General features: G+C 44.7%; 1 protein-coding gene across 3 annotated transcripts in view; it reads left to right on the plus strand.

Moving 5' to 3' along the window:
• The first annotated feature begins 2,475 nt into the window (after positions 1 to 2,475).
• LOC135256764 (FERM, ARHGEF and pleckstrin domain-containing protein 2-like) overlaps positions 2,476 to 24,507 on the plus strand; it is a 49,640-nt gene continuing 27,608 nt past the window's right edge. Inside the window, exons 1-7 of one of the 3 annotated variants that reach the window (XM_064338877.1) lie at positions 2,476 to 2,583; positions 5,919 to 6,135; positions 21,686 to 21,790; positions 23,093 to 23,135; positions 23,242 to 23,320; positions 23,880 to 23,977; positions 24,287 to 24,401. In XM_064338877.1, coding sequence (XP_064194947.1) covers positions 5,944 to 6,135; positions 21,686 to 21,790; positions 23,093 to 23,135; positions 23,242 to 23,320; positions 23,880 to 23,977; positions 24,287 to 24,401 — 632 coding nt within the window. In that variant the 5' untranslated portion in view covers positions 2,476 to 2,583; positions 5,919 to 5,943. Of the gene's footprint in view, positions 2,584 to 2,773; positions 2,917 to 3,177; positions 3,197 to 5,918; positions 6,136 to 21,685; positions 21,791 to 23,092; positions 23,136 to 23,241; positions 23,321 to 23,879; positions 23,978 to 24,286; positions 24,402 to 24,507 lie in introns of those variants that run through there. The other 2 variants (XM_064338878.1, XM_064338879.1) reach the window with 2 other exon arrangements.

Genomic DNA, 24,507 nt, shown 5'->3' on the forward strand with positions numbered 1-24,507 from the left:
CGTAGAAATATTTCTCTTTTGTTGCCATGGATTTTGAATGTTTTTTTTCCAGCTGTTTGCTGTGCTTTCTATTATATATGTGCTGTCAGAATAAAATATAGTTAGGCCCCACATCCACTTTGCGAAAGTCAACTTCAAGACGAGGTATAGCTAGCATTTTAGTGAAGTTGAAATTGTTTACATTAACTCCAGTCTTCATTTGGGGATTATCTCTTCCAGCTCGACGTTCACGGTGGATTTGGAAAGTATGTTTATATTTTGACCGTTTTATGAAGTGCTAATATATTTTCCCTCTGCTGTGAATGATCATAAATCCAAATACTCAAGGAACAAAGCAGCCGGACTCTAATTTTGTGTCTGTTATAGACTTTGGCCACTAGAGGGCATAAAAGCCAAATTAATTTTATCAGCAAAGTGTGCAGCATTGAGGAGCGGAATCGCTGAGCTTGCCTCAGACTACTGTTCTGCTCTGAAGCCCGTACAAGTGATCCTACAGCTGGGAGAATATTCAGAAAATGGAACTCCAATAGCTACTGAGGATAGGCTTATCAGGACAGAGGCAAGGAGTAGTGATGGTCTGAACTGAAATGTCAATCTAATTCCAGGATTTCAGGCAGTAATTATTACACAGTGACCAAGACAGGGCAGGTACAGGCAAAACCAGGCATCGTGGACCAGGCTGGCCCTGGTTTTTGGTCAATTTAATTAGAGTACTGGATTAAAGTTCTTTATTGGATTAAAGTTCAAATTACCTCTGAACCTGGATCATATTCTCATGCAAAAGGACAGCGCACACAATATGAACACTCTATATTTAGAGTGATTCAATAATGAGCTGTAGCCATGACAGTTTATGCAATGCAGTTCTAATTAATCTCAGTCAGGCTTATTTGAAAGAGTATGTGGAAACACACACACTGAACTTGGATCACATCCTTATCTAGACTAGCACCTGCAAATGTGCTATGTCTTATCTAGACATTGTGACCTCTCAGCTGATATTGCACTACAATGAACTCTAGTGTTGCCACACTGTTGGTGTAATACCAGACATTTTATGAGGATGTTCCAAAAAGGATTTGTGTCTTATCGTTTGTAGGTGTCAACAGATATAGTGGCAGTGTAGTATAATGGGTAAAGAGTTGAGCTTGTAACCTGAAGGTTGCAGGTTTGATTCCCCAGTAGGACACTGCCATTGTACCCTTGAGCGAGATACTTAACCTGCATTGTTTCACCGTATATCCAGCTGTATAACTGGTTGTGTAACTTGCATAAGATGCTCTGGACAAGAGTGTATTCAAAAAATGCCTGCAATCATATTTGATGTATAGTCCTGAGACTACACATTTTACATGCTAAATCAAAATTCCTTGGGGATTTAAGTTATTGAGAATGACATTTTTGCAAAGGAGGAAGCAAAAATGTCTTGTACTGAACAAAAATTTATGGTTATGGTTCAACTACCAACTTTTGTTAAATAGAGCCAAATTCTGAATGCAGTATGTTGCGTTTTTTTTTTTCGTTCTCATCAAGCATTAACAAAAAAAAATTAACGTATAAGTATCCTTGACACAACTCAGATTCCACTGAGCTTTCATTCAATGGCACTAGGCTGTCATTGAACCGGTTCCATAATCGCCCACACATCTGCTGATGTTATCTGATGGTGTCTCAAACTCTGAATCATGTGCTTGCGTGGCCAGCGATTACTCCGCTTCCCAATTGCATTCCATAAATTCCCAATTTCCCCCTTTGGTGAAACCCTGTGTTTATGTTCTTCCGTCCCGTATGTACTCTGGGCTATTTTGGGGAGTAGGGAGTGAGGGTGTGTGCTGGAACAGTGGCTCTTTGTTGCTGCAGCCTGAAATGCTGAACTCTCTAAAGGAGGGTGGAGGGCAGGACTGTGACACTGGAGACGCGGAGACTCAACAGGGAGTGGCCTTTCTAGCTACACCTCGGAAAGCAAGGTTCTACCCCCCATCGGCCATGTTAAAATTACCAGCTCAAGGTTGGATAGAAGCTGGACTTGACGGACACATCAGAGCCTGGACACATCACTTAGGATCTGCATGTGACCGGACCCAGTTTACAGACTACAGTGCCATTATTGTATGTTGATATATAATGGTAACACATCAATTTATTAATACCAGAATCATATGACTGGGAAAGTTAATGCTGTTTCACATATCAAATGCAGACCACCTTTGTCATTCGTTTGTAAATTACTTCAACTTTAAATTTCAGTTTAAAAGAGAAAAGGCATCACTTCTTTTGACAATAGCCAAAGTGTATATGCTATTCAGATAATTTATATATTAAACTTTTTTCAAAATCAAAACACCAGGTAAAACTAATCTTGGACTGTCCAATCGTTTTAACACCCCATTCAACCAATCAAGAGTGACTTGCAGGTAACACAATTCACCAATCGCACGTGAGGATGTGTTGTAATGTGAACCAATAGTAATTGAAGAGGGAATTGGTCTTGCCCAATTAGATTGCAGCCTAGCTAGCGCTATGTTTGCGATGGTCGTCTGAAAGAGTCGCTCGGGTATTGCAGGAATAAAACAAGAAAATCAGGTACGAGTGATCATTTATTAGTTATTTAATCAATATTGTTTGGAAATGTTATTTGTAAACTAGTTAATGAATGCAGTTACAATACAGCCAACTTAGCAAACCAGTCAGATGTTTATATTGAAAGTCAAAAGTGTATAAAACACCTTTTGTGCACCATCTAACGTTAGTGAGCGAGCAATTTAGCTCGTGTTTGTTTAACTTTTCAGTGCCTGTCTCTGTCGCTATTTCGATGACTGTTTGAAAACAGCCTCAAGGTAACACGTAAAAATGCAACAGTGGTGCTTGCTGCCTGGCTAGTTATCTTGCTGGATATTTAAACGCAAGCGCCAAACGGTATGGAAACTTTTTTAAAGGAAAGTTGATGCATGATAATTATTTAGCTAACTAGTTACACATTACTTCATTATCGCTTGCTGAACAGTGCATACTTTGAATTATTTTACGGATTAGCTGACGTTAACTTTTGCCAGTTTACATTTTGTGCAGTCGTGCGTACTTACTGAGGGCTCACTAGATACAATAACGGCAGCTGAGGCTTAATCGAGGTTTGCATGACCGAGGCGCTGTGATTGCGTTGCGCTTCTTTGAAAATGCTGCAAATTATAGCGTTTCGGTAAGTTTTTGCAGAGATAAGCTATTGTGCATCTTGTCTATGGAAAATAGTGTAATATTATCAGCGGTGCAAATATTTCAGCATGTCGACTGGCTAGCTGGCTAATGTTAGGCTACTTGTTGAATAGTGGCAGTCTGGCACATTCACTTGGTGCTCAACGTGCTTCAGAGTAGTGGGTGGTAGCTGGCTAACTAGCTACATGTTTTGCAGATCCTTACATAGGCTTTGTTTTCAGGTATTTGAATCAAATTGGAACAAAGTTACTACCGTTCTTTTGTTATTGTTGTCTAAACCGCGTTTACTATCGTTATATAGTTATTTAAAATTCCAATGATCAACACCAGGCAATGTAGCGTTGGCATGAAAGTTAGGTTTTCTTTTTATCCAAAATTAGGCTTAAGACTGTTTTCTCGCTTGTATTTGTAAATATTCGTTAGGTTATCTAAACATGTTGATAATGTTATTGAGACTCTCACTTCAATTGCACTGAAGTGGGTGCACGGTAGTGTGGTTGCGTGCAAGTTCCAACTGTACGTTGCTTCATAGGGCATTTTGGGTCGCGGCAGTGCCTATGTGCATTGTTAAGCTCCAGTTCAGCTCAATTCAGATTTTAATACACCCTTTCTGAAACTTGGACATACTGTTTTTTGGTCTGATATGAATGCCCATTTCAGGCGAAGCAATTGAGACTTCCACGTCTTCAGTTCGACCGAGCTGGCTGCTACACACTGTTTCAGATGTGCAGTTGGACTAGTTTCAAACTTCACCAGCTAGCTAACCACTTGCCGCAAAAATGCAGAGGCGGAAGTAATTAAAGCGGATTAAAGCTCCATTTCAAACCTTTTTTAGAATAGTGGGACATTCTAGTTAGACCGTTGAAATGCAGGGTAACTTATGTATGGAAAAAGTATGGAAACATAAAGGCTATCCTTGAAACAAAACTTTTTAATGGCGACCAGGCGACACAATTTTAACAACTACTCTCGCAGAAGTGTAGATAATGTGTTTCTTCATACATGGTTTTGTGGCTCTAGAAACATTGTCCTGTATAATACGATGGAAAACAATGTTTAACTGGAGCCAAACTAATTATTGCACGCCTATTACGATTGTGTGCAGTCTGAAGTTTGCTGAAGCCACGAACGTCTGTCTTATCAAAACTGTTTGTTTTTTTCCCCACCGAATTGCCAAATCAAGTAATTTAACTGGTTTTCTAGGATGTTCAGGTTTTTTTACATATGTAATTTTTTTGTATTATTTGGATTTTAGTGTGATACTTGGTATTGTCTACGTTTTGGTGTGCAGGTGTCCATGGAGGAGTTTAGAAACGAGGACACGGGTTTGCAATAAATTGTCAGTTGACCCACCTCCTCATGCTTTGTCACATATCTTCCCAAAGAAATCACTTTAATTACTACTGGAAAATAGCCACTTGCTATTGGCTCAAGGTTATTTTATAAGATAAAGGTGAAGACTCGGTTTGTCTTAGTGGTTACATAACAGTTTAAATAGAAACAAGTAACAGACAACTGGAGCAGTCAAAGCAATGTCCCTGCTGTGTGTTCTGTAAACTCAGCGTTTTTATTGAAATGTTGTGACTACCTTGAAAGGTGTCATATTTGTCTTTGAATCCGCCTTTCTCTGAATTCAGTGTTGGTGAAAGGCACATTCCAGTGCTACGTTTCTGTAAGCACCTATCACCAATTGTAGCTTGGGGGTATTTCTGGTGACAACGCATTCCACGCCTCTGTCTGCATATATGCCCAAGGGCATCGTCAATGAGTGCTGCGTAACAGCCATTTCTATACACACAAAATGAGTATTTTTCTTGATTAACAAGTATATCATTTATCTGAATATTCCATTGGTAGAAAAAGTTTGGTATATCGCCTGTCCTCTTCTCAAATTAGACAATTGCGAAAAGTTCTGTTCTGGAAAATAAATAGAATTTCAATGTATAGGTTACACAAGAGGTCGGGCTAAATCTGTCTCAAGATGCACTTAATGGTCAGATCTTTGCATTGTCTGTATACCTTGAATTTAAACTTGGAATTTGAAGAACGAAGAGTAGCCTGGAGTTATCTTACCTTTATCCACAAGTTCAAATTTAGTTAGTGCACACTTTCCCGATGTAAAGATAATGGTATCTCAAAATCTTGCTTTTTCACATGTAAATATCAGCATTTTTGCAATGCCTGTTATCAGAAACGCCTTCGACCTGCTGACCTGTGGCCTGTGATGTAATTACTTTTCACATGGCTAGAAGTGACTTTCCGAATTATTTCTGTTTGCACTATGGCAAGAAATCTGAGGTCTTTCCCAGATCTCTCATGCTACTTCAGGATGGTGTGGAAATCACTAGGAAAATGTGCATTTACGGAGATACCTTTTTTTTCAACTTTATATAAAAAAAACTAATTGAATATGAATTTTGTGATTTCATACCGTAAAGGCAACCTTGAAGATTTTGAAAACGTTGGTGTCCTACAAGAACATTATCTTTGAAAGAATAAAAAATCTAAATTGCTTCCCAAGACAGCATTATGGCTTAACTTTATTAGTTATTGAGTTATGGAATGCTTGCATTATGTAGAGGAGGGTGAGAACTTTCTTGTTGGAGAAAGGTTTTTGAGTTACACCAGTGTTATTGTAAAATGCGAAGTCATGATGTTTACCAACTTCCCTGTTTGGTGAGAACTGTCCCGTCTGTGTGGGTCCACAGGGTGAGGGCGGGCCGTGGGTGAGCAATGGGCGAGATTGAGGGCTCCTACCGGGTCCTGCAGACCCCTGGGACCCGCCTGGGCGCCCAGTTCAACGCCGGGATCAGCACACTGGAGCCGGGCCTGAGCCCCAACGCCACCGGGGTCAAAGGTCAGGACAAGGGCCTGCAGGTCCGAGTGCAAGGGCTGGATGACTCTCAGGACGTATACGACTTGGAGGTGAGCAAATGCGTGTCCCCGCGCTGTCTGCATTCCAGTGGGCGCCTAAATCAGGGTTGGGGTGCTCCAATCAAACATTTTGCGTAGGAGCACAACAGTAGTCTTCAGCTGTCTGTCCTAAGCTTATGATGAAATACAGATGAAGCGTCAAATAATGTAAATGAGTTGGTTAATTGCATAAGAGTAATGTTGGGATGATATAAAGAAACTGATATGGCTCTCTTTCATTGTCCCTGGACTAAATGTACAATTGAGGGGTTTTGAAACCTGTGTGGTACACTTCACTAGAACAGCCAGCTGAATTGTACCTTTTTAAAAAGACTAACCTTTCTTTTTTTGTTTTTAATGTTAAAGTAATACTAACCTTTAAGTATGATTGCAAATGTCTGCTATGCCCTGAGGGAGCAGCTCCTGTTGCGCTAAGTCTCCGGTGGGCTGGGTTTGCGTGTTTATGAAGGGACAGCTGCCATGTCGATCTGGCTTTGATGCTCAAATCCTCCTTGAAGACTACTTACTGAGGCAGGCGGTCAGGCTGGCAGGACACCGGGAGCCAGGGGGCTTCGGCTTTTAGTGGCCTTGACACGTCAGCTGGCTGCATCATTGCCTGAGTTAAAAAAATAAAAAGAAAAAAAACCCTGAAAGTGTGCACGTGACTTCATCTCTCATTCGAGGCATTTCAGGGCTGAATTTGATGGCTGTTGGACAGATCCGTAGGCATCAAGGTTTCTGTCTATCGCCTCTGATAGTTTGGAGCCAAATTCAAAGTGCATGAACACGTATGTCTTCTTGGGTCCATCAGGTTGTTGGCTGGATTCTGTCAGGTTTCCTTCCTGGGGTTAAGTAGTTCTCAGGAGCACTTGGAATATTTTAATGAAGACTAGGTGGTGTACTGTTTTGGATGCCAGTCGTCTTGAGCAAGGGTGGTTTTCAGGCAGTTTGGTTACACAGTGCCATTAAGTGCTTTTATAGTCTGGCACATTTGTTGTCCACTTCAGTCTAATCATGGTGCACTTTTTCAGTTCAAGCAAATCGGATGGCTCTTGAATTCATTTTCTTTAATGTTTATTCAGTTTGAGGCTGCTGAACACCTGATACAGTGCAGAAAAAGGAACTCTTATAAATTGTTTAAGATGGGGTGGGGGTGGGCTTCACGTCCCAGCTTGGCAAAACTCTTCCTATATCCTCAGCCACCCCTCAGTTGGAGCAGCAGGTCTGGGGCCGTTGTTTGCCTTGAGCAGATGGCCCACCTACCCTGTGGTTGTGTCATCTGGTTTAGGAAGCACGGAGCCCCCTCCCCGCCTGCTTTGAAGTCGGCGTTTATTGTTCTTTTACACGTTCCCAGCAAATGCAGCAGTTGGGATCCAGCTTGCTCGGTTTCATGCTGATTGACAAGCGGGGGGAAAACAAACCCAGAGGCCGAAAACGCCCCGGCATGCCTGAAAGAGAGAGAGAGAGAGAGAGAGAGAGACGGAGCCGTCTGAATATCCACATGCTCGCTTACATCAGTTGGGCCACATCTGTTTTTCGCACGGACGCCCAGACAGGTCCTTGCGCACAGGTAGAGGGAATGACGGCTGTGGGAACGTGAGTCACCCGAATGTAGACACAGCAGAAGAGGCGGAACACGGACCGTGTACTTTGTTAATGAAAGGGTGTAACTTTCAGTGTATATGCAAATGTTTCCTACGACATAGTAAGGTTGACCGAATTCAAGGAGCCGCGTTTTTCCAACGGTAGAGGTTTACTTAGCATTTGGAGTAAAATACACTCTGCTCCGTCTCATAGGAGTCCTTCTGGCTTTCTTGTTGAGGCGTTCTTGTTAACTTGCCCTACAGGGCCCTCTTTTCTCAAGTAAACGGGCTCCTCTTCCTTGCGGAAAAATGTACACATTCCTGTAGAAATACTTGCCTGTTCAGGGTATTTATGCATGCATTTGTTGTTCCCGGAATAGAATGTGTTGCAATCAATTTAAGTTTGTTTTTCTTCTTTCTTAAATCATGCTTTAAAGTGCAGTGAATTTGTGGAATGCGTTCATTTGTTTTTGTACATATTCCATGAAAAGGCAAAATAGGAAATTGAGTGGGCGTCTAATTCCACTGAGCAATTATTTATTAGCCTATTATTTATCTTCTTCGAATGATCCCCAGTCCATGTGTTTGAGTACAAAGTTTATTGTGTAACTGCAGCTTTTATTCTGGTATCTTCACATTAGCCAGCCACCCCTCCGAACTTTCTGGAACTTCATGCATGAAATGCAGTTTTTAACATGGGATATGAGGGATTTGTGCATTGGGGTTATTTAGTTTCCGCTGAAACCAGCTGTAGTTCATTGAGAGATGTTTGTGTGTTTGTTTATTCCCCTTTTTCAAATTCTCGTTTGATCCCTGCCCCCCTCTCTCGTCGCTGCCGACCGCCGCGGGCCAGCCAGGCAGACGACATCGATTCCTGCTCTCTGGCGCTGCCCTTCGATCAAATGTCAGGGGAAGGAGCTTTTTATAGCCCCGCGGGTTGTTTACGCAGCGCGCGGCCGACGCGGGCCGAGCTGGCAGCCGGACGGGCCTGGCCGCCTCGGCGGTCTGTTGCTGCGGTGGGCGGGGCCGGCGGCTCCTCGGGCCTCGGGGGGCCTGTCGTTGGCGGGCTGACGGATCCCGCGCCCGCGCAGCCCTCGCTCTCCCGCTCGTCGAGCCCCGACCTCCTCGCCGCCCCGGCCCGGTTAAATTAACCCCTCGGCTAAACCGATGCCACTTCAGAGGCGCAGAGCGACCGAAATACATTTGCGCTCTGGGCTCGCGGTCACGGGACGTCCGCCCCCGCTAACTGCTTCCCTGTAAGAGGGGCAGATTTAGTAGCTGACTGTGTTCAGCGGTCTGGCGCACGGGTTGGCTTTGGAGGCGCTCAGGTTTGTATGGGTTGATCTGCTGAGCGCATGGGATCTGAGGGAGGGTCTTCCATTAAAGAAGGTGCCCAACGCGCTTCTAAGCCAGCTAAATAAGAGGACTGGATAGGTGCTCAACAGCCAGGCTGGTCAGCCCAACTGGGGTAAAAAAAAAAACTCCTTACCTGGACACTTCATGGGGACTGGCCCAAAATAAGGAACACTGGAGCACACGTTGCTCAGAGCAAAAGACACTGTTTTAATTAACAGTGTGGGACTGATGTTTCAACGTATACAATGTCTTCCTCAGAGTTAAAAAAAAAAAAAAAAAAGGGCCACACCAGGAGGAATGTGATTACCAGGTTTCCCCCTGAGTAGTATTTGAATTCATTTTTGGATGAAGAAGAGAATTGCTAGTGTTTTGGCTGTCGAGTGTATGATGCCAAAGCGTCCATTATTTTTTGACGCAGTCTACCTCAGCTTTTCCGAGTCGATTTCGGGATGCTTTTCAGACGGTTCTGCAGAAAATATCGAATCACCTACTTTGCGTAGTTCCCGGTTTGTCATAAGTAAACAACTGACGACCGGCAGCGAACGTCATGATTTAATACGAGAGGAATGCGAAACTCCTCGTGCCCTGTCTGAGAGTGTGCCGAATCCCCTTTTCTGAGGGGTGTCCAGCCCTGAGAATTTTCTTCAGCAAACTAAGCTCAGCTGCTCTCCCCTGACCGGGTCACGACGGGGGGAGTCTTAATTCCTGGCCCATTAAAGACTGCTTGTGATTAGTGCGGCAGATATTTGGCAAGCGGACATTAAACATTTTGTTCTTTTATTGGATAGTGTATCACACGCTATTTATATGAAAATAAACGGTGTCTGGCGGGGTAATCTCTTCTGTTCTCTTTTTTTTGTTGCTGTGATCCAGGGTAAGGTGCTGGAAGGAACTCAGTGGACTTGACCTGACGTAGCTTGATGGTGTTTGCAATCTGCCTGTGTGGTACCCAGTGTTTGTTGACCCTCAGAAATGTGTGGTTGGCCAATTCAAGCATCTGTTAAATGGCCTCCTAAAAGCCTAAGTTTATTTTACACTGCAGTTTTAAATGCATATTGTGTGATGTTTATATAACAAACCCTGATAATTAATGTATTCTTTTTGGATGCTTTCCAATTTCTCTCTCTTCCTCCTAGTTAGTTGTGGACCCTGAAAGCTGTGGTGAGCTATGCTGAACCAGGGGCAAGCTTTTTTTGTGTAAAAAAAAAAATATATATACAGCTGTGCAAAGGGTTTTTATGAATGTAGGACAAATCCTTCAAAGGCACAACACATAGGTCTGTACTTTCATTCAATCCAGGGCTTAATGTGTCAACTAAAGGGTGTCCTTACAAACTGACCTGTGACTTGAAGTGCCATCTTGTTTGAAATGTAAAAGGCATTCTCTGCAGTATGTAAAAGGGAACAAGAATATAATTCATCCTGAAATCAAAGTGGTTACCTGAAAAGGCTGAAATGCATTATAACTCCTTTAATGCAAAGTCACTTATTAAATGTTGCACATGAGCAATGGGTACTTTAATTGTGGGCAAATGGGTACTAGAATAGTAAGCAGTCATCTGTTTTACTGCAATTGTGATAGTGATAAATGCGAGGTAGGACGGCATATATACTATAAAAGTTGAATGTTATTGCTTATAGCATTAATTTGAAAGCACTCCACTTCTATAATGTAACATTTATCATAATACAGTTCTTATTGATGCAGATGCATGTGGGTCGCACTCTAAATAGCAGTTCAGTAGTGATCCATCAAAGTTTGTGTATTACCATGCAGTGTTTCATTTTGACAGACTACCTTTGTCCACCTTCTTACACTACATGTTTTCAGTTTCCCTTATGGCCTGTATAACCATAGACAATAAGAAAACTGCTTGTGACCAGATGAGTATAATGTTTAAATACTGTATATAGCCATTTCAAATGGGCTTCATTTGTTCCACAGTTGGGTTTGTGCTCTACAAAGGGAATGTTTCTCACTCCCTTTTCCTGAGGTCAAGGAATCATTTTCCAGCCCCCCCCCCCCCCAATCTCAGTCAGATTTCCCGTTGTTTTTTTTTGCCGTTTGGATATGTGCTCTTCCTATTGCTATGTGACAATGTAATTGTAATACACAACCATAACCAATTCCTTAGTTTCCGAGATTGATTCCTTTCACCTGATTTTGTCTAAGCAACCTAAGATACTGTAAATGATATAACAACACATAGGCCTACAACATTGCTATCACTGAAAAGCGGAAAAACCAGGCCAGGATGTCTTGTTCGTGCTATATAAATGTTTCCTTTTGTTTTATATAGCCTATCATTTAAAATTGATGAAAATGGATGAGATTGGGCTATTGAAATAGAAATTTCCCCTTCATTAGGGAGATGTCCTTAAATTACATTCAGCCCTCGTTGCTGTGGACAGACATCCCAGTGGTGTAACTTTCCATTGGACCTCCTGAACAAGCCAACAGGAAGCAATAAGGAAACTGCTTTTACAGGCAGGATATCCACCCGTCAAAAGGCGAGAACATCGAATGCCGTCTGGGCCCTGTTTTCAAGCACAGACGATTGCTGAGTTATCATTTATTTAAAGGCCTTTGCGTTCACACCCTTGTGTGGCCCCAGTACGGTCTGCCTTTCATCATTCATTTCACGCCAGGTTTTCAGAAAACGCCGCAAAAACGCCAAAGAAACTGTGTTACGACCTAAATCCTCCTCCTGCAGCTGTTGCTATAATGACGTCCCTTCCCCTCAACAGCTGCCGGGCAAACGTATCGAGGGCAACACGGTCGCGGATATTGCTATTCTCGCCAGTGGAGCCGTAATCTTTTCTTTGCCAACGTGAACTTAATCTCGTCGTTTGAAGCGAGATCCCCGTCTTTAATGCGTAAAAGTTTGAGCGAGAGGCCGGGCCCATATTTCGAATACCTGCAGAAGAGAAAGGTGGTGTCGTGGACGAAGGGCCCGCTAGTCTTTAAACCTCCCAAGAATGTAAAAACGTTGAAAAGACGCGCGTGAATCGTTTCCTTTTTAGGGAAAAAAAAGGCAGAGAAATGCCATGACCCAAATGGCTCGAAGGCCTGCACTGTCAGCAGGAGAGGTTGGAAGGCCATCTAGTTTTTTTTTTTTTTTTGTTTTTTTTTGGGGGGGGGGATGGACCTTGGCCAGCCTTGAATAAACTCCAGCCACTGAGGCTGTGCACGATCCTCCCGCCTCCCAACAAAGGAGAGGATGCGAATCCCTTAATCAAGCTGGCCCCGGCCGTGCCAAGTCCAGGACGGCGTCCAACGCGGCTCCCACGGAGACAGATTGGCCAGTTCCGTGGCCTCTGTCAGCAGTAATTCACCGCGAGGAGCTGTAACGGAGAACATGGTCTCTGGGCTCGGCTACTGTGGACTCGGGGAGGTTGCCGTGCACTAAATGCCAGGCCCCGCCGCTGAATGCTTTTCCAGCAACTTTCATTAAGTTATTTACAAGATTTCTTTCTTTCCCCCAATAGTAGTAGTTATTCTTAAGTATTTTTCAGCTGTCTGCTTGTAATTTTCAAACCGGGTCTTCTGGTTTGAGCATTAGGCCTAATCGAGAATGAGATGTGCTGCAGTCAACGGTAGAGATTCCAGCTTTTTTTTTTTTACTTTTTCCTCCTAGACTTGTGAAAAGTCTGCCCCCCTTTCACACATAGCTGAGAGATTGAAAGAGGTGGATACACAGTCCCATGAGCCTCCAGCTCTGCCTCAGATTAACGTCACGGTGTCGCCGCATTGTTTTGCGACCGGGGAAGCGTAATTCATGTTTTTGTCTGGAAAACGGTGCTAAGAAATCACCACTTGTCGCCGCTTTCCAAGAACCGCTCTGAGGTTATTGATGTTTCTGGCGACGGATTCCTTTGAAAGCCCAAGCTCAGCCTTGGCAAACCGAACCATTTAGGCGGGGGAGACAAAGACGTCGCTTTGCCGTTGTCTGCCGTTGAGTGGTCTGCAGTTCCCTGCTTGCGAAACTGTTGACGCTTTGCATGAAGATGCTTTTGTTTTCATTTCCCGAGCGGGGTGACCGCAACCCCATGACTCTTCTTTTGCTGTGGATGCCCCGCTGCCTTTGATTCGTTTGTGCTACATATTTAGTTCTACTAAATAAAGTTCTACTTGACTTGACTTGATATTTCGCAAATGTGTGGTAATACAATAATTTATTCTCCTTTCATGGTTCATCTTTCAGTCCAGTTTGCTTTGGAGCTTCGAGTGAGCGAGCGCAGTGGACCTCATTGCTGCTTTGCCCTGTGTTCCCCTGTCAGGTCGTTTCGAGGGCGTTCCTTAGGTCTAAGCGTTCTGCGTCTTTGCAGTGTCTCCTTCTGCGTGACGCGCTTCTTGGGCTTCAGTTCCACGGCTGTAATTACGACCTTGTGTCTGAAAGCGCAGTGGAGGGCGACCCAGGAGTGACGGACAGTCGCTGGACACTGATGTGAGGGAGCGTTGCACCCAGATGGAGCCCCTTCCCAAAATGAACAGTGCATGGGGTAATGGGTGGCGGAAAAGCCCTGCTCGCAGCGCATGCCTGCCGGTGACAGGCCTACCCCGCGGAGGTGGGGGGGGAATCCTAGCCTTGTGGTGTCTGGGTGGAAGGAACAGCCTTGAGAACACAGGCCCCTTTGATCTAGAACAAGCAAGCCCCAGCCAGCCCTCGCTCCCTGATTTGTGAAGGCGGGTAGAGGAGGGGATGGGGGGTGGGGTTGAGGTTCTGTGAGAAAGAGGGGAGGGGCCCGGGGGCCAGGCCTGAGGCAGGAGCTTTTCCAAAGCTGCACATAAACGGATGATTGACAGCTATTGGGGGGTTCGGAGACCAGGGCTGTGGTGTTAAAAGCTCTGTTGTGTTGGGGAGTGCAGTTTGAGGGAGGGGTCCGGGGGAAGCAGGGCTGTTTGCTGCAAAAGGCCACAGGAAGTTTTGCCAAGGAATTTTAAAGAGTTGCCCCCTTAAACTCCCAACCCCCTGTGGAGAGAGACCTTGCGTCTGAACATAACATACTTTTTAAATCTGTTCTCTCAAGCAGTGGGCAGTTGACCTGAATTGCTCAGTGGTCAGGCTTGCTGGTGATTTGTTGATATCATTCCAGTATTTGTTTGGTAGAGGGCCACGTGGTTTTATCAGGTGCTTTTTTTATCGTATTTTAAAACTTCAGAAGACTGGCCAGCGCTCTGAAGTTCCCGCACGAGAATCTGTGTGCGCAAAGTGCCGGAACATATTTAAGGTTTTTGTTGAGACTTCTGTTTGAAAAGCATGAAGTCAGTCAGCCTGGAAGATTCCGAGTGCGTGCTGGCCAGTTTTCTGAACTTCTGGATCTGTACTTGAGCTTCAGCACCTAGAGAATTAATATGAGGAACATATTTGTCAAGCTTGTAAAATCGTTTCCTTTCTGTTTCTTTATTGCAGTTGTACTTGACTTTATAGAGTTTCCATCCTTGAAAAAGCCCTGCTTTCCGAAAATAGCATCTAATGGGGGCGATAAGCATTGTGGTGTGTTGGCCAACTCGTTGTGAATTTGGCTCCGAGTGTAATGAGAAATCAGTAAGGCCCATAGTTGTGAGCTACCTCAGTTTGCCAGGATTCTCCGCAGGCTGCTGCTTTAAATGCTAAGTAAGCAAAAAGATGTGTTATTTTGGTGCGCGTTTTGAGTCTGCTGTATATAATTGTATGTTCTCGTGTGGTCTGAACATCCAAGAATTAGTCATAATTGTGCGCTTTAAATCTATTTAGAACTCCGTCGCACTGGGAATTCAGCCCTGTGTAGTTTTACAGTAGAGCTTTTTTTTCCAAGGCTTGCCTTGGATAAAGAGAAGCACGCCATCTTAAAGACTTGTGAGCGGAGAATGCAGAAGCAGCTTAAGACGGTGGAATAAATTAGAATCTTAAATAACTTGATCTGCGCAGATGAATTTGTGGCATCTGTGATAATTGCTTTTTTGACAATGGTCTGTTTGTTTGTGCGTGGCGGTAATTATTCACAGCGTTAAGACGAATTGGGCCAGCACATGAGGCCCGTGACTGTGCAAGAGTGCTTCTGAACCACACCACATATGTGGCCTGGATGCATGTGTAAGAATTGTATGAATGTATGAATATATGAATGTCAAATGACAGGGATCTTAGAGTCAGTATTGGACAGTGTAATCGGGCTGCAGCTCGCTGGGCCAGTTCCCACTCATGGCCTGCCAGACGGATTTCGGCAGCGGGCATTTTCACCCCTCCCCCGCTCTTAAATCGCATCTTTATCAGACGCGGCGTCTCCAGCGCAGCGTGAAACTAGGAGCTGGAGTAATCAGGAAATGCAATCAATGCAGTTACTGTGAGGGTTTCCCCATTTTGTATTTAGTTGAGGTCTTGTGGCGGCAAACATCCTTCTTATGGATACTAATTCTGATGTGGCACCAGTATATGATCTTGTGTCCGTGTGTGTGTGCACACGTTTGTGCGTGTGTGTGTGTGTGTGTGTGTGTGTGTGTGGCTCCCTCCCTTTCTCTCTGTTGTTGTCTCTGTCTGTCTGTGTCATCTCTTTCTACCATTTTTATAGTAACAACTGAAAAATGTGAGCATATTACAATGTTTGTAATTTCAGCATTCATAAATTCAAAATAAGTTTTGCTCCTGCTGTGGTGAAACAGGTTTTAGACAATGCGGGCATTGACATGTTAATCTAATTTGTGTGCAACAGTCTTATGGTGCGACTGATCGGCAACATGTCGCTTCTCATTCTGTTCCTCTTCATGGAACTTGGCTCTCTGCACATCTCCTGGCACAGATTGCCCCCGAGAAAGAACACATATTCCATTTCCTGTTATATACTGTAGCTATTGGTTTGCTTCTGTTTGGCTACATCCATTTTCCTGACCAAAATCCATTCATATAGCTAGCTGTCATATTTTTAGCTGCCATCTTAACATATTTGACTGTTTTATTGGTGCAAATTACATATTGCATTTGCCGCGTAGCACTGTTTCTGTAGAAACTCCCTATATCAGCGGGGTGCCAGCGGTCCAATGCACTGGTCACCAAGTTTGTTCCAAGTGTCGTTGGAACAAACGACAAAACTCTCAAACTTGCTCTAAATGTTCATTTTCCTGTTGTGCAAACTGAGCGGGACAGTGAACTTAAGGATGGTGAAGTTTACGCAGTGATTCAAAGCATAGCCCTTGACATCACCAGTCAGCAGATTGGCTGTAATTTTAAATCTTTGGGCTTCATAATGTCTTGTTAAACCGACAAACTCCAACGCTTCTTTTTAGCACCAAAATCTTAGGCTACCACCTTATTTCTTTACTAAAGTGAATCTAGACTAAACTTGTCTAATGCTAGCCAGTAAGATGACTTGTAACATATTCATTGTAATTTTATTCCACAATGTCACTTTCTCTATGTATTGATGTTATTTTCGCAAAATGGTAGCAGTGCTTTGTGAAGAGAGGCTGTTTAAAGGAATGTTTGTTGATGCATGCGCTCCAAAAACTGTGCACTAAAAGTTAGGACGTTATTGAAATGGCACAGTTTTTTTTTTTGTCTGTTTTTTAAAAAAATTAATGCACCACGGTCCGGTGTATTACCGGATATTGGCCAAATCCTGGTGTTCAACCTTATGTCGATGCCGAACTGACAGCAGATTGGGGTGGGTAAACCCCAGCCCCTGAACCAGATTAGCCCTCGCTGTTATCCGCTACAGCTTTCCGGGGAATCCGCGCGTTTCTTTAACCAACCTCATCGGAAAATGTATCGAACCACGAAAACCTGTAAGGTATCTGATTCCCGACCGGGATACCCACACGCCGCTCTGCTTACCCTGTCGTTTCTCCCTCTTCGCCTTTAAACGTCCGCCGGCATTGGCGGTCCCCGCCCCTGAGCCGGGGCTTCCTCGTGTGCAGGAGCGGAGACAGGCCCTGTCAGGGCTGTCTGCTGGCAGGGAACAGGGCCCAGCACGGCAGTCTTCAGAGGAAGCCTTTGTTTCGTCTGCGAAGCAACTCGCCGAGCTCGCAGACTGCGCCCAAACGACAACACATCAGTCTGAGTCCCGCACGGTTCTCAAGCACGACCGACGTGAAAGCCACTGGGTCAATTTCAGTGACTCCCTGTGGGGTTCTTCCAAATTATTTTTATTGTTGTTTGTTTTTTTTTTTGTATTATTGGGCCCATTGATGCCTTCCTTCAGTGAAGTGTAGTAATGCACCATTTAAGTTTATACCAGTATTGTGTTATCAAATGTGGCTTCATGTTATGATCTTTTACTTTTGTTTGCACAACGTTTGCCATCGGGATTATAAGACTTCATAACCCCATTATGGTCCTCTCATTTGCGATCATCAGTTTGTGTGCATGTACTTACAGATGATCCCTGTGGCAAGTAGCCTAAGTGGTCTCATTTTAATACAGAAATAAAATAACTTGATTATTGCATGTTACAGCTTTAGTTTTTTTTTTTTGAGGCCTCTGTAAAGCGTTTGCATTCGCGAGCGTCGTGTGTCGTATATCTGAGTTTTTCTGCCATTGTCAATGCAGTTACTTTTACCGTTTCACAGACTTCGGTATTGCAGATTCTGTGGAGTGCAGGAATTCTTGGCACATTTTTTGTAATATCCAGTTGTATTATGGAGAAATGTGTGCATGTGTGCAGGGTTTTTCCTGGCTCAAAAACAGGCTAAGGCGGTAAGTTGGCGTGGGTCAGTGCTCATCTGGTCTGTTGTCCATTGTTCAGCCTTGGCCGCCACCTTCCCATACTGACCCATAAGGTTTGGAGCTCCACTGATCAAATTAGACCTGTAACAGACTAAGGGAGTTAGATATTGTATCTGTGTTGTATCGAATTCACCTAAAAAAGGTTAACATTTCACACTTTGTAGAACTGCCTAATCATCTTTTTGTAGTTTCGGTAGATTTAATGCATGTGGTCCAGCAATTTTCCACCCTCCAGTCTTAGTGGTACTTAGTGATATCTGTTACTGTGAAGAAACTGTCCAACTTCTTGTAATATTCTACTCTTACCTTTGCAGTCTACCACTGCCAAGATCTATCGTGCCACTGTGTCGGGTGGAAAAAATCATCATGTTAGACAAAAATGCACTCATTGATAAAACGTGAATAAATTCTTCTACGGTTCCCCGTTCGCCCATATTTTTGGAATTTCTCCAAGGTAGACCATAAAATCTGCGAGGCAGCCAGCTTGAAATGTTACGTGCCCTGCTGTGCGTGTGTGTGGACACGTCCGCGTTGTCTCATTAGCAAGCCCCGTGTGGGACGTGGCACCGTGCGCCGTGCTCAGCGCAAGCCTCAACACGGCACAGCCCGAGGCTGTTTTCCAGAGACGCGGTCCAAGTGGCGTTAACGTTGTCGATTCAGCGCGATTCCACCGAGGCTGTTGCGCCGCCTTTTGTCCTTGAGCGCGTCGCACGCCTCCCTCACCCCCCGACGGAACGCCCCGCGGCGTTCGTTTTGTCCGCGAAAACTGTTATTCCAGGGCGTTAAGGATTTATCCTGAAGGGGCAGGTAAATCTTAAACTGAAACTTCCGCATGACCGACTCGAGCGGCTGTAAAACCGCTCGAGTCACAGCAGAGAAACTTTGGCCGGCGGTAGATTGCGTCTGCATCCTTCACCGCCCCCCCTCCCCCTTCCCCGCCCCCCCCTTTTTTTTTCCACGCTCCAGGCTGAGAGAGGTGCGCGTAAACGAATGCGGAATCGTTTCCGCAGACGCGCCGTCGTAAATTAACCGGGCCCTCCCTGCGAAACGAGAGCGCTGAAATAAACCAATGCGGTTTGGTATAAGCTAACTAACTGTTCGGCCGCGCGACCGAAAGGGTTTTGGAGTTTTGGCTCGTCGCGGCATGGCGCTGCGCTGGCGTTCGCTTCCGCTAGGAAGCCGCGGAGTTTGGTTCGGTCTCGAGCGTGCGCTGCTTTTCTGCGTCGGTCTTCTGGTCTCTGCGCTCGTAAATGGGATTTTCAGATTTTCCCGCACGAGAAACGTCGGCTGTACCATAATCTCCTCTCCCTAGATGGGTAGACTACGGATCCTGGTCCAGCCATTTTTATGTGGTGAAGATGAGTGGGGCCCGGTTGTGGACATTAGAATTGTGTACCATTGATTCATAACACATCGAGTTTAATGGGGTTTGATCTGTGTCCATGGTCATTATAGGCTACATGCTTTCTCATGGCTCAAAATAGGGCTTAGGTGGTGACTTTGTGTGACGGTGACTGGTAGGTCTGGCTTTAATTCCGTTGTCAAATTGACGTGTTGTTTTCCTCTATTTAGCTACATTTAGAATTTAAAGTTCTGGTCTTCAAGAGACTACCACAATGCCTTGAGATGGACTAGAAAAAATAAACATGTCAAAAATTGAAAATAGGGTTACATATTGTAAGTGCCAGAATTGGGGGGGGGGGGATATATAGCCTACACTGTAGGAATCACTTATTGTAATGGGGTCATTCTACAGGATTTAACCGATTAGTGTGTAGTTCTGGTATTTGCATAGAATTTCCAAATCCCAAACCATTTCCCATTCATTCCATTGTGAAGAGATTGCATATTTTCATTACATAAACCATTAGAGCATATTTGGGATATTTTCATGTAATTATGTCCTATTACAATGCATAATGACCTATAAGTAAATGTTAAAAGTCTACATGAACTGACAATTGCTCTATAAAGACTCAAACTGCCAAAATTTACAAAGGTAGCCGGTTTCTGTTGAAAACCACAGAGGAGGCGACCACTTGAATGGCATGTGCTGTCGTCGCCACTCTCTCTTGCTCTTTTATGCAGTTACGAGGATTTGACTGTAGTTAATTTACCATGTCGTGTTGCAGGTAAACCTGAAAGCAGTCAAAACATAAAATAAAAAACGTAATGCTGTAGCCTTCACGACTAAATTGTACTAGTAAGTGCACTAGTAAGTCAATTTCTAATTGTTTTGCTGGTTTTATTTTTATTTTTTGCACAATGTTCCTTTAGGTTGCTTGAAAAAACACTTAGACATTTCAATGCAGGAAAAACCCTGTTGTATGTTCAAAGCCCACGAACATGGAAAAACACTTTCGTAATGAAGGAAAACTTTTTCTGGGGGGGAAACGTAGGCCTACCTCCAGTTTCACAGTCATCCATCATTTTAACCTTTTTTTCTCATTCACCTGATTCATATGCCTGGAATTCTCCTTTGGAAGTGGGTACTTTTGTTTGTGGTATCGGTTACAAATGTGGATGCGTTCCTTGCCAGGAAATGCATTTTGAATTAGCGGTAGATATGTTTTCAGAAATCTTTCCATTTGTATTGGCCATGTGAAATATATGGCGGTCCTGGCAGGAAGAAGAGATGTTTTCGAACACCGCCCGCTTGGTTAGGTGTAGTGGTGTCGTGGCAACGGGCCTGCTGGACTCATGCCAGATATCTGTTTTCGTTTGTGTGTCAAACTCTGTAACATGCAAGATTAAACTGCATATCTGTAGAGGAATAAAATATTTTTGTCAGAAACTGTGCTTCCTTTTTCTTTCTCTGCCATGAGGTTGAAGCTTGGTAAATAATTTTCTCCCTGAATTATTCCCAGTTAAGTTGGCTGCTTCCATGTGTTTGTGTGGATTATTTTCCGGAAGCATTGTACGATTGTTTTTGCTTCGCTTTTTCTGACAAAGGATTATTTTATCAGGGCTCTGTTAATCTGCTGGTCTGCAAGTGTTTCATCAGTCCTGTGTGTGCGTGTGCTCGTGTGCCTGAATGCACGTATCTGCTTGTTTTTAAAAAAAATGTTTTTGTGTGTGCCTGTGTGTGTGTGTGTGTGTGTGAAAGAGAGAGAGAATTTGTGCCTGAATGCACATATCTCTGCATGTTTTGTGACTGTGTGTGTGTGTGTGTGCTCCTCTGCCTGAATGCATGCATCTCTGCATGTTTTGTGTGTGTGTGTGTGTGTGTGTGTGTGTGAGATCAATGATTTTCCTCGCTAACCCCTGTGCGAAGAGGCACCGACTCATTCTGCCAACACAAACCAGCCTGTTCCTTGCATTTTTCCTTTGAAGGCGGGTTTGACAGTGCGTCCAAATTTCTCCCACTGTAATTTTCTTATAAAAAGTCACAGTCTGGGACTCCAAACCGCAACTGCAGCGTGCTCTCCGTAAACAGTAATTAGCCTTCAGTTCGGTAGACGTCAACCCTGCTAGCGGCCCGACGCTAAACCGGCCCGGATCTTTCCGCCGCGACTGCTCCACCGTTCTGTACACGAGCTAGCGCTCCGCCGCCTCGCGCCAGCCGCGCGTTTACAGAAACGCGGCCGGGCTAAACGACCTCTCTCCGACCGCGGACGCCGCCCTCAAGGGGAGGCCCAAGGGGTGTGAAGTTTCTCGCTGCCGGTTTTACGAGGCTTCGCGCGGTCGGTCACCCGCCGCGACGCCGTTGGTCTCTCCCTCGGGGGGCAGAATCGTTCACCCCGGACCGTCCGACACTCATTAACCTCGGTTTTGAACGAGTTCACATTTAGCAGGCAGCGTTTCACTCGGCTAGACCTTTTCCATTGCGTCACGGGCCGGAGGCAAAGCTAGCGTCGGGCTCAGAGGAGCTAACCGCACGTTAAAAAAATTAATTACAATTCTCTCTTTCTTTCTTTTCAGTCCAAGGCAGATGGTCAGGCTCTCTTGACCGAGGTTTTCCTGAGGTTCAATCTCATTGAGAGCGACTACTTTGGCCTGGAGTTTCAGAACACGCAGGCAAACTGGGTATGTATTTAACTGCGAGGAGGGAGGCCCTGCATCGGCCATTTTAAATGAGGCGGTTCTCCTGTCACTCAAAGCTAAATGAGAGGGTTTGGGAAAACCGGACTGCCATGGCTTTGTTCTTTCAGCCAATTGGCTTTGAGGGTTCGGAAGCTTTCCGTTTCTATGGTGCCTACACAGTAATGCACTGCATGTTGCAACATCAGAGACCTACACTGTTATGGACAAAGAGGTGACTTACTGTAGGTGAATATTACATTACATTACAGGCATTTAGCAGACGCTCTTATCCAGAGCGACGTACAACAAGTGCATTAGTTCAAGGTGCAGAGGTGCAGAAAAACACTAGAGTGAAGTAAAGATCGTAGTGCTAGAAGTGACCACAGATCAGGACTCCAACCCTGTAGGGTAACCTGTTCAGCAAACAAACAAACAATCCTGCCAAGTACAAAACTAGCACTGAAATCACATTTGCCTAATCAGAATCAGACAACACAATCCTGTCAAATACAAAACTAACATGATCGCATTAGCCTAACTAGGTACATTGAGCTAAACTAGAGGCTAGGGAGGGGTGGGGAGAGGTGCAGCCTGAAGAGATGAGTCTTTAGTCTGCACTTGAAGGTAATCAGATTCTCTTCTGTTCTGACCACCATGGGAAGGTCATTCCACCAGCAATGAATACATTTGTGAATATAAAAAGTATAGTTTAGCGTATCATCCGAAAACTGTAATAACACTTAAGTCTAACAGTTCCCTTCTCTCCAGAGAAGTGGCCCAGTACAACTTTTAGTTGTCTGACTGAGGGGACCAAATGGAACGTTCCTAAAATGGATTGGAGAAAGCAGGGAAAGGAGGAGATGTTTATGAATAGCAGGAAGACCTGAGACCCAGAGCAGCATTGAATGTGAGGTGGTCAGTTCTTAGCTGTTGTGCATATGGATTTTAAAAGTCATGCTAGAAAGGGTGCAGTTGACTATAATAGACTGATTTATTCACGCATGCTTATTGCTTGTAAATGTGTGCACCCATACAAAACTATGAGCACTCAGACATTTTCCCCATAAATGTGTTTCTCCACACGAGCCATTACTGTAGCCCCCTCAGGCCATGCTGTCCTGATCGCCTCGGTTTCCTGGCAGTGCTTGTTCTACCAGGGGCCAATACATTACAATCCACTCTTCCACCAGTCTCAAATGCACCGTGTTTGCCTTGACATGAAAGAATGGTTAGAACGGTTACGATGAAGTACGCTTTTTGTGTCCGCGCCTCGATCGTCTCATTTCCCGCCTTTTTTTCCCCCAGATGTGGCTGGAGCCCGCGAAGCTCATAGTGAAACAAGTCAGGAGTAAGTAGAGCTCACGCCCTGCTTCGTTTAACGTACGGATTTCGGTTGCCAGATTTACCTCGTCTGAGCGTGTTGCGATTTAAATCCTCTTTTTTTGGGTTTTCAGGGCCCAGGAACGCTCTCTTCAGGCTGTCGGTGAAGTTCTTTCCCCCGGACCCTGGCCAGCTGCAGGAGGAGTACACGAGGTCATTGTCCCATGAAGCTGCACCTCCACGTCTTAACAGGCATTTAAAACGAAGGGACTGCAGCGTCTCACGCTAAGTTAACCTTGCAGGATGCTAGCAGTCAAACCTGGAATTTGGAAAACCTGGAATTTTGTTGATTCCCTTTTCCAGTCATAGAAAAGTCATGGAATATGATAAAATGACTTCAATGTAATGGAAAATATTTACTTGTTTTCTACATTTGTTGCACCAAAATATTTTTTGTTGTAGGCCAAAAATCACCCCTCCCCACAATACCTCATATGCACCCACTCTTCTTGCTCGCAGTCTCCTCACCTATATAAGTGTTGGTCACATAAAATGTCCTGGAAATGGAGCAAGAGTGTGAACCCTGATTACCCTTATCATTGGTTTCAGAACGCTGTGTGGATTATTGCAATGCTCAGTGATGAAATTTAATTGCGATAGCAGTAATTAAATGTAATTGTGTAGTGACGAGTGGGAAATGCTGGAGTTTGCAGCATAGTGCAGAAGGACTGCCCCCTGTTGGATGTTTGACACAAGTCTGGTGGTCCTGCAGGTACCTGTTTGCCCTGCAGATAAAGAGAAACCTCACGGAGGGTCGGCTGGCCTGCACTGAGAACACTGCTGCACTGCTGGCCTCTCACCTGGTGCAGTGTGAGTAACCCCGCCTCCTTTCTCTCCTATTGGGCCTCGCAAACAAGACGTACATTTCCTGTGACTCCGCCCCTTGAAGCTGTTTGTCGTTTCATTAAAACATTTGCATTAAAAACTAAAACAGCAATGCAAAAAAGGTTTAACTCAATTGTCAATGAACAGGACAGTGATTTAGTAGACGCCGTTACCTAAAATGAAGACTGTCAGTCTCGGCATTCCTGGAATGCCGGGGATCGTCCTGAGCGTAATGCGTTTGACTGGCGACGCGGGTTTAACCGCGAGTTACGCACTGCGCTTCCTTTCCTGCAGCGGAGATCGGCGACTACGACGAGATGGCAGACCGCGAGTTCCTGAAGGCCAACAAGCTGCTGCCCAATCAGGAGAAGGTTCAGGAGAAGATCATGGAGCTCCACCGCCGCCACCTGTGAGTTTGGCCCCGGTGAAGTGCACACCGGCCTGGCCGCCGGCCCTAGCCCAGCCCGCCTGTGTCGCCGACTCCACCCACTTTCATGTGCAAAAGCATCACACTT

Source organism: Anguilla rostrata, chromosome 6, assembly GCF_018555375.3.
Source record: "Anguilla rostrata isolate EN2019 chromosome 6, ASM1855537v3, whole genome shotgun sequence".
NCBI lineage: Eukaryota > Metazoa > Chordata > Actinopteri > Anguilliformes > Anguillidae > Anguilla > Anguilla rostrata.